This window comes from Poromitra crassiceps (genome assembly GCF_964638095.1).
Source record: "Poromitra crassiceps genome assembly, chromosome: 25".
Lineage (NCBI taxonomy): Eukaryota > Metazoa > Chordata > Actinopteri > Beryciformes > Melamphaidae > Poromitra > Poromitra crassiceps.
In genome coordinates, this window is record NC_139649.1 from 10597810 (window position 1) to 10608695 (window position 10886).

Below are 10886 nucleotides of genomic sequence, written 5' to 3' on the forward strand. Positions count from 1 at the left end.
CATCAAACAATATGCTGACAGAAAAAAATATAATATATATATATAAGAATAATAAGAATAATAAATTCACATAATAGGCCACCTATATTTAGGTAGAGATGTTTCAACATACAAAAAAAACAATGGCCAAAATATATTTGTACATGTAGACAACATAAATCGAAAATATATTCTAGTCACTCAAAATACATTTTGAATGACTGGATGTCATCTACATACATAAAATACGTTTTCACAGTGTCTTTTATTTAACTATCTGAACTAGATCTTCAATATTGCTGAGAGAGAAAGTGCTGATCGAGGCAGGTGTGCTGCTGAGGAGAGGCACGTAGGCTACGTAGCCGCTGAAGTGGGCGTCGACGGTCACAGCCAGGTCATGTATATCAGTCTGCTGCTGGGCTCCCAGACTTCCTTATTCAGGGACAGTGCTGGAGAGCTCAGTGACACCTGCAACTGTACGGACTACAGCATGTCACCAACACCGAACTAGTTGCTCAGCTCCTGTCGTTTTGACCAACAAAAACTGTAAGTAGGTCTATGCTATCGACCAAGGCTGAACACCTAGCTGCCTAATGAATGTTGCAGGATATAGGCTAATGCTTACAATTGCAGTAGAGGACAAAGTAAGCAGGTTCTTGTGTGCAGTTTGAGTGTTTCTCAACATGTGATCCGGGGACCACCAGTGGTCTTCCTGGGGGTTCCAGGGGATCCCCAGCAAATTGATGAATTGTTAAACTTCAGTAAATATTACATGTACAATAAGTTAATGCAATTAGAGAATGTACAATACAGTAATGGAATTCTGGACAAAATCATATCAATGAAATATATACTCCGATTTGGGTCCAAGATACAATTTCATGGGGCCCGGGGGTCCGTGGTAGACGGTGTAATGTTGCTTACTAAATCCTTAAAAGTGTGTGTGTGTGTGTGTGTGTGTGTGTGTGTGTGTGTGTGTGTGTGTGTGTGTGTGTGTGTGTGTGTGTGTGTGTGTGTGTGTGTGTGTGTGTGTGATATATATATATACTCCCATACTGTGTGTGTGTATATATACACATATATATAATGGTGTTACCATAATATTCCTGTAGCAATATGCTTTTGCTAGAATATTTTTTGTAGTATCCTTCTAAAATGTATGATAGATTGCTACATGTATGTTTAGTATGGGTAACTTGGCACAATGTGTACTTTTGTACTATCCAGTGACATGACAGATAGGCTGTCTGTTGATTTGAAATGTATTACATTTACATTACATTACATCATTTTGTCAACAGTGATCAAACCAACTGTGTAGATTTTCTTCACAACTTTACTGTGTTTTTATATTGGCTGAGCCATGAGCTATTGACAGAGCTGGACTTTGACACACAACACAGAATTAAACCAGAAGATTTTACAATGTGTGCAATACAGTGTAAATACAGTGTCCTCCTGCTGTTTTTCGACAGGTTGCCTACTGCTACAGAGAGTCTGTGGCCCCCAAAGCTGTGGACAAGACCGTATTGGGTAGAACACGCAGGGTGCAATGGAGACCAAAGCTGACGCAAAGGAGAAGTTCTTCATCGTGACACGGGGGAAGACGAGGAAAGGCTTCTCCAGGGGATGCATCGGCCGCGTGGAGGCAGAGACGCAGCGCGGGGAGCTGACGGGACTGCTGTACAGCGGCGGCAGCAACGCCGGCGGCCCCAAAAGCGGCGGCACGGTGAGGCGGGAGGACACCTACCCGCTCACCCGCCACCAGGCCCAGCTGCTGCTCTTCGTCTCACCCTCCAGCAAGCGCCTGGAGCTGCTGTGTAACCTCCAGCTGTTCTCGGCCATCTGCGAGCTGTCTCAGGACGACCTGGTGGTGGTGAAGCACAAGAAGGGACACCTGCCGGGCCTGGTGAGGAACCTGATGCAGATCGGGAGGAAGGAGAAACCGGAGGACCTGCACATGCTCGGCTTCGAGGTGGAGTTTGTGGTGAGTGTTCGATCTAACACGCTCTCTAGACATCTAGTGTACAGTAGAGCAGTGGTCTCCGAGAGTGTGCGGGGTTTTCATTGCAACCGATCACTAGTGAAGCCGAAACACACCTTCAACCAGAGAGGGGGAACTCATCCATCAAATCCACTTCTGTGGTGTTGTGGTTGGATGTAGCGGCAAGACATACCGATGTATAACTCAAGGGAATGACAAGGTTGAGCAGATGCATTCCTGTGACTCGAGAAAAAGAACATACAGTCATCAATATCTGTCAAAAGATTGCTAGAGAGAGCGTTTACGTAACCCTCAGTGACATTAGTGGAGCATGTACTGTACAGAGGTACAGGAGCTGTCCTTGTTATTAAGTGGCACTACAGTATTTGTTTTACACTGAATGTATAATTTTTTCCTCCCCCTTGCAGGACACTGATCATAGTTTGTCATCCAAGAAATCTCCTCCTCTGCCACTGTTCAGCGCAGCGGACGTCATCCAGGTGGTCCCAGCTTACTCTGTCCCCTTTGGACAGCACTGGAGGGACAGCCACAGTGGGGGTCAGTACTGACTGAGTGCTATCAGGGGTGGTCCAAGTCTAGGTTTTAGTCTCCCTCTTTGACATTTGGCATGTAGAATATCTGAATCGCACAGGACAAAATGAACTGAATATTACATTTTCAAGCAGCATGTGTTCTTCAAAGTATATCTTTGTGTGGCTTATTGCTATTGGTTCACAACACCCCACCCCCTTCAAGTCATCGAAGCACCTGTGGCTGCAGCGGGGGCAGACATCAAGCGGTCCTCATACAAAACTAGAAAAACTGGCCCCTGTTGCTCAGGAATGCAGCATCACTACATGGTGTGGCGTTTGTGCACATTCTGTGCTGAGTTGTCTGCATACCTCATATGTAGACATGTGGCATGTTTACAGGGGGTCAATCTGATGTCAGATGCAGCATGTGACAAAACCTAAAAAAACATCATATGACTTTCTATTCTCCCCCGCCTTCCCCCCCTCTCCCCATACCTCTTCTCAGGTCTGAACAGAAAGGCGGTGTCACGCATAAACTCCATGCCAAATATGGGCTCTCGCAGACCTCAGTTGAGGGAGAGCCATGGGGGCCAGAGCATCGCTCAAAGCCCCTCCCAGGTGCATCTGGAGGTGGGCTCCACGGTGGAGGTGGTGTCCAACACAGGGGTCACAGTGTACGGGGTCATCCGCTGGATGGGGCTCCCCGAAGGAAAGACCAGTGAATGGGCAGGGATTGAATTGGTGAGTGGCTCGAATTAGGTACAGTGGAGTTTTATGTAGGTTTGAAGTCTCTGAGATCAGAATCAGCTTTGGAGGAGAGAAAAGGTCCAGAGTGCTCGGAAGTCCAAAACAGGTGTGATGAAGATGCTCTTTGGTGAGGATCACAAAAGTTCAAAAAAAGAAAGGTCCAAAGCACTCTGCTGCCCAAAAGTAAAAAGTATTTATTTAGATGGCTATTTTATTATGAATTATTTTATTATTGATTAAAGTACTCACACACAGAAAAAAGGTATGCACATGTTAAAACAAACAAGGGCACAGGTATATTTAAACATTTACAACAAAACATTTAAATTTACAAACATTTAAAATTTGGCATTAACTACTATATATACAATAAGTGTGGCGTAGTGTCTTTTTTAAATACGTGTATATGAAATAATGTATATGTAGCCTACAGTATTTATATATGTATAAATAAGCCAACCGTTCAGTGTGAATGAGGCTTTGAGTCAGATATTGCCGTTATTTCACAGTAAATGTATATCTGTGTGTGTGTGTGTGTGTGTGTGTGTGTGTGTGTGTGTGTGTGTGTGCGCGCGCGTGTGCGTGCGTGTGTGCGCGCCTGCCTGCGTGCCTGCATGCCTGCGTGCGCACAGTTATGCCACAGAGATATCTCTTTTATCGACGTTGGTTGTCACTCTTGCAGGACTACGAGGTGAACGGCTGCTCTGATGGGAGTTATCGAGGCCAGAGGTATTTCTCCTGCAAAGCGAGCACGGCTTTGTTTGTTCCTGTTAGGATGTGCAGCCCCGACAGCAGGTTCCACCACTCCTCTACTGGAAAGGAGACCGCCAAACTGACACAACGTCCCCCAGGTGACACACTTTCCATGCAGTGGACACAAACACTTTGGTATCATTGTTTATAACATATTTCTTAACGTCTAATAGGAAGAAAAAAAAGACATATAACATCACACTCTTTCTGTATGTTTGCTTCAGTCCCCCCATTAGAAGACTCAGAGGAGGATGCAGCACCGATCCCTGAGTCAGAAGTCTTGTCGTTGTTAGTGGGAAGAATGAAAGGGATCCAGGGTCACTTCAACTCCTGTTACCTTGATGCCACCCTCTTCAGGTAAAACCAGTTCACACCACCCTCCAGGGCATTTTCATTCTCCAGCAGCAGCACACTGTTAACCGTTAACTCGGCTCAGATTGACTTGAATCTCACAGCACTGGAGGTCATTTCGTTTATGTGAAAACCGAACGAGCATGGCGAACTGTATCTGCAAGAGTTGTCTGAGTTGGCTTTCTGTCCTTCACAGTTTGTTCAGCTCATCCTTGACCCTGGATAATGTGTTCCGCAAGCCCGCCCACACAGAACAGTCCATAAACTGCACTCTCAGGAAAGAGATTGTCAACCGCTTACGCAGGTATAAACATATGAGACCATCTTGTACTATCATAATAAGGGCATTGTGACCTTTTACGTAATTTCATCTGGTAAACAAGTTCCTTCTGTTTGCTTTGCCTATAGGGATACGCTCGATGGATTCACTAGCTAACATGAAATGCATGTCTACATACATACATACAGTACATACATACATACATACATACATAATGTACATACATACATACATACAACTACAAACTACATAAGAAGGTGTGTCTTTACTGTTTGTTTTGACCTATGCAGGCTGTTTGCTCACTGATAGCTAATGTGTGTTCTGCAGACAAGGCTTTGTTCCTGCTGAGAGTGTGATGGACTTCCGTAAACAGCTTGGCTGTGACACCTTCCAAACAGAGGAAAAAGGTACATACACAAAGATGTGTTTCGTTGTGATCGATTGATTTATAAAATAGCATTTTGCACGTAAAAGTATTTTGCCATTGTAACAACAATTGACAGTTGTGTAATGTTTCCATTACTGTGCCTCTCTGCAGACCCTGAAGAGTTCCTCACGATCCTTTTCCAGAAGGTGCTTTGCATGGAGCCACTGCTGAAGCTCAGGTATGCACCCGGCCCAGCATGAATGATAACCTGCCCACCCCCCCTCCCTACGTGAAGTGTTGCTGAAATGTAATTTCTCTCAGATCGAGAGGAGAAACATCGCAAGATGCCTACACCTTCCAGATCATTTTGGAAAAAGAGCAGGTGGGACAGATCCCCACCGTCCAACAGCTGCTGGACGCCTCCTTCCTGTCATGTGACCTGAAGTTTGAAGAGGTGGGGGGTGCTGCTCTGCTATGTTATCCTCTGCAAAGTAGATGAGGCCTCGTGGTCACTTGACTCCAATATTGTCTCCACCATTATGATCCTCAGATTCCATCCTGTCTCATGGTGCAGATGCCGAGATTTGGAAAGAAGTACAAGATGTTTCCTCACATCATCCCCTCCACAGAGCTGGACATCACAGATCTCCTGCACAACTGTGAGCAACAGATCAATAATCTACACCAGTGATACTCACTGGCCCTGTGTGGCCCGCGATGGAATTGCCAAATTTTTTTTTTTTTAATAAATGTCCAAATGTTCATGTCATTCTGGCCAATACTCCACTTCTGTTATAGCATTTCAGTCTGGAATATGGAATATCTTTCAATAATCTATGATTTAGCTGCTAAATTGTCAAATACTGCCATCTGCTCGCTACCCAGGTACTTATGTATGTACTTAACCTAATTAACTTAACCTAACTAACTATCCGGTGTGCACAACATTGTCAGACTAAACTCCGGCTGACACCCCGAAAACCTACAATCCGCTACAGAAAAAATGTTTGTTGTTTGTTTATTAACTGGCCCCTGGCCTTTTATCATTTCACGAAAGTGGCCCCCGGGCAAAGCAAGTTGAGTATCCCTGATCTACACTCTTTAAACTAAAGCTCGTGATAGGGAATACTTTTCACAGGTGAGCCTTTTGAGACAGCTTGAGTTGTAACATGTCTATGGATGGCCTCCCTCTCCCCACAGCTCCTAGAGAGTGTTTTATCTGTGGGCGTTTGGCAGAGCACGAGTGCCTCCAGTGTCTGCCAGATCGCAAACTGCAGCCAGGGAGAATCAAACAGTACTGCACCACCTGCAACACACAGGTAAGCCGATATATATATATGATATGCCAAGTGCCCCCACTTTACCCACTTCCACTGTAAACCTCTCTCCATGTCGCCCTTCTACCAAAGGTGCACACGCATCCCTCACGGCAGGGCCACGCCCACAAAGCGCTGGCGGTGCCAGCGGAGACGCCAGCTGATGCCCCTGTGCCCAGACATGTGATGCAGCTGTGTGCCGTCCTCTGTATTCACACCAGCCACTATGTGTCCTTTCTCAAATACGGCGCTGACCCTCACTCCTGGCTCTTCTTTGACAGCATGGCAGACCGATGCGGTAAGATCATATTTCAGCCGGTTTCAGTTTTATTTATTTGAATTATTTTGTCGTCTCCTGACCTGAGCGAGCAAAACCTAATGTACAACAAGTCCTTTTGCTCCGAACAAGGCACAGTCGTCATGTTCGTGCAGACTTACTGACTTTGTTGTTTTTTCGTTGTCAAGCGGTTACCCCATGACTGGCTGAGTTTCTGAGAATGCAGCCTCGATATTGAGATAACACCCCGCTCTGACGTCTGTGACAGGCTCTTATCTTGCTGCCTCGTGCTGATGTCTAATCTTAAGTCCAACCCCTTTGCCAGGTGATGACCTAAGTGGCTACAACATTCCTGAGATCAGGGCTTGTCCGGAGCTGGGCGACTTCCTGTCCCAGTCGGAGGAGGAGCTGACGCGCGCCGACCCTTCCCAGGCCGGAGAACTGGTGCGCAGGCTGCTGTGTGACTCCTACATGTTTTTATACCAGAAGCCGTCCATGCCACGGGCATCCGGGTAGTGTAGCGGTGCCAACACGAGGGTCGCAGGTTCGCGCCCCCCGTGTTACCTCCAGCTTGGTTGGGCGTCCATACAGGCACGATTGGCTGTATCTGCGGGTGGGAAGTCGGGATTAAGGGTATGTGTCCTGGTCGCTGCACTAGCGCCTCCTCTGGTCAGTCGGGGTGCCTGTTCAGAGTGAAAGGGAACTGGTGGGAAAAGCGTGATCCTCCCATGTGCTACGTCCTGCCGGTGAAGTTCCCCACTGTCAGGTGAAAAGAAGCGGCTGGCAACTGCGCATGTGTCGGAGGAAGCATGGTGCTATTCTACGGCTCTCCCCAGATCGGCAGAGGGGGTGGAGCAGTGACCGGGGCATCAGAGGGAAATTGGCCAAGTACAATTGGGGAGAAAATGGGGGGGGGGGGGGGGGACCAGAAGAAAAAAGAAGCCATCCACGCCACAAATAAAACCATCAGGAGCCTAAAACACAGGAAAGGACGAGGACACACCATTCCCATAACACTGCCATAATAACCTTGTGTCTGTGCATCGCCACAGCAAGGTTTCCTGTTGATGGTTATTAGCTACAACCAGCAGGAGCTGAAACAGATGCTTTTAACATTATGGGGGGAAAACAATATTATTGTTTAACAAATCTGACTTAGAATGGCCTTCAAAATGTCAAAATGTATGTTGATTTGTTAAGAGGGGGAAATGAGCAGTTGAAATATTACATTTTGTGTGAACAATTTGCCATCATTGTACCTTGTTGTTTGTGCCTCTGTGATTATTTATACTATAGATTTATTACGGAAATTGTAGGGCATAAATGATTTTAAAACTTTGTGCTCAATTGTTTCTTTGACTTTATATTTGATAAATTAAAGTGAAAATCCACTCAAGCAATTATTGACATGTTCCTATGGTGCAAGTAATTTTCAGTCCTTGATTTATGAACAGGATACAAGCCTATTGTGTATCCACACAAAGCCTATTGTGTATCCACACAATTGTCGCACTAATAACAAGCTGTTTTAGGTGTAAAAGTAAAAAAACACATTTGTTGATCCACAAAATCATTCATTGCCACTGGAGAAATGACAAAGTGTATCTTCCAAAATCACTAGTTCTGATACCCGTGGGAGCATGCAATCAGTCTGTCTTTGTGTGTGTGTGGGTGGGGGGTCGGTGTCACCTGCTGGCTCTTGTGGGTAGGGCTATGTCTGCGTGTGGGTGTCACCTGCTGGCTGGTGTGGGTAGTGCTTATTGGAGCATGCAATCACTGATGGTTGGTGTGTGTATCACCTGCTGACTGCTGTGGATAGTGTCATCACTCATTTGTGTATGTATGTCACCTGCTGGCTGCCGTGGGCAGTGCTGTGACTAATTGGCCATTTTCGGGCCATTTAATCGGTCATAATGACCTAAATAAAAAATCCGGCCCTGCTTGGGACGTCTGCCAGTACCCGTGCCAAATATTAATGCTGTGAGGCCGATGGTGTCCAAGGAAAATGAAACATACACACATACATACATACATACATACATACATATGGTTTACGTAGGTTTGGCCTTTTGTGTTAGACGTGCATTTTGTTAAAAGATGGGATTTCCATTTAAGACAAGGCAAAAGATATGTTAAAAAGTATGTGTTTAGGCCATTTACTGGATGTGTGCTATGTGTAGATGTGAATAGCTCATATTCCTATTAGAGCATCAACAATACATAGCTTTCGTTTGATGCCCATATTAAGGAAATCACTAAGGTAGGATTTTTCCATCTCCGTAATATCTCCATGATCCGTTCCCTGCTGAGTATGTCTGATGCTGAGACCCTAGTACACGCCTTTGTCTCATCCAGACTTGACTATTGCAATGTCCTTTTTTCTGGTCTTCCACAGTATGCTACTAGAAAACTCCAACTTGTCCAAAACACCGCCGCCAGAATCCTAACAAGAACTAGGAAATTTGATCATGTCACTCCAGCCCTGATCTCCCTTCACTGGCTCCCAATCCAGGCCAGGTCAGACTTCAAGGTGCTCCTGCTAGCGTTCAAATCCCTCCACGGGCTTGCCCCTTCATATCTCTCAGATCTCATCATCCTGTACATCCCCTCACGCTCCCTCCGTTCCCAAAATACAGGCCTTCTTACTGTCCCTTTAATCAAGAAAAAGTCAGCTGGCAGTAGAGCTTTCTCCTACAGGGCACCCTACCTCTGGAACAAGCTTCCACCCAGTGTTAGGCAAGCGACATCAGTCGAAATTTTTAAATCCAGGCTCAAAACACATTTATTTGCACAGTCATATGACTTGCAATAGTACTTTATTGAATGTTATATTTGCTATGATTATTGTCATATTTGCTATGATTATTGTTACTTGATATGTCACTTTACTGAGATAGATACTATATTTGATGATGATTATACTGTGTAATATTTCTCTGTGTATTGTTTTACCTGATTTTAGTGTTCTGTTGTTATTGTGAAGTGTACTGAGACACCTCGGTGTGATTTTGCACTCTAAATAAACTTTGATTGATTGATTGATTGATAGCTTATTTTGTCATAAAGAAAATGTGAGGGGGGGTGCTATTAGAGATACATTTAATGTGAATTTTCTATAACATACAGTAATTGCTTTTCAGAAAAGATTGCCCATTAGTCTTGCCATTGATGTTCTAATAACAAAGTGGTCAAGAAGGCGTGTTATGTTTGTATCTCCATGAATCATCTGAGCTCAAACAGCAATGGAATGATCATGTGATTAAAGCTTAATGTTAAAGCTCAGGTTACAAGATAAGATAATCATGCGTCAATGCCTGAATGTTCTCAAAGCATCACAGTTTGACATCAAACATACTGTAGTCGTGTATATCACAATACACTCAGTCAAGGCAACAGCGGAAAATCCAAATTTGATTCACATTATTGACCGCCAAGGATCCATAATATACTTCCCCTATCTTTTATTTGTATTTGTACATAGCCCACTCTTATGCCCATGGCACACCAATCAAACATGCTCCAACAACTGCCAACATTCTTGTTGGCAGTTAGAATGTCTGATTGGTGTGCCATGGGCAAACACAGACAAACAAGGATTGAACATGTTGAATCTGACAAAAACGTGTTTCAAATGGGCAGTGACAACAAGTGAAGGTGAAATGGTTATATTTTACATTAAGTTCTATGAGGCCAAGTGAATTCTATTAGGTAATATTATGGTCTGCAATCCCCCCTAGTGGACAAAAATCAGATTGCCTTGAATGACATCCACTGAGATCCTCCATAAAGTGTAAATGGACTCTGAGAGTTTGAAGGAGAGGATATTCACACACACACACACACACACACACACACACACACACACACACACACACACACACACACACACACACACACACACACACACACACACACACACACAAGTGACACAACCTTTATAGAAATGATGGAAGCAATCGATAATTGCTTTTTAAAGGATAGTCACTAAAATGACAACATGTGTAGTACACACTGGAGCCTCTGTTTTTGAGAGATATTGAATAATAAGTAATGATTTCCCCCCAGAATGGATTACTTTGAAATATAATGCTTCATGTTATGTATTCCTGTGTTGGTACATGCCTATAAACCTATGCTATCAACCCACACAAATGTGCACATTTATAATCTCTGAAGGATAGATGAACGAATGAAGGATAGATAAACCTCAGTAAAACAAACAAACAAAAAGTTGTGGTCCTAGGGTTAGGCAGAGCTTTTGAACAAAAGTATTCACCTTAAGAGAAACCATCTGGCTTG

At 44.4% G+C, this 10886-nt stretch overlaps 1 protein-coding gene across 1 annotated transcript; it reads left to right on the forward strand.

The window, feature by feature from the left end:
* The first annotated feature begins 418 nt into the window (after window positions 1-418).
* On the forward strand, window positions 419-7480 carry cyld2 (cylindromatosis (turban tumor syndrome) 2). The gene is made up of 14 exons (XM_083660874.1): window positions 419-525; window positions 1455-1966; window positions 2392-2521; window positions 3002-3237; window positions 3926-4094; window positions 4221-4353; window positions 4544-4651; window positions 4955-5034; window positions 5166-5232; window positions 5316-5448; window positions 5545-5653; window positions 6195-6313; window positions 6404-6608; window positions 6913-7480. Exons 2-14 carry the CDS (start codon window positions 1532-1534, stop codon window positions 7101-7103), a joined length of 2115 nt encoding a protein of 704 aa, XP_083517000.1. The 5' UTR covers window positions 419-525; window positions 1455-1531; the 3' UTR covers window positions 7104-7480.
* Window positions 7481-10886: the final 3406 nt, after the last annotated feature.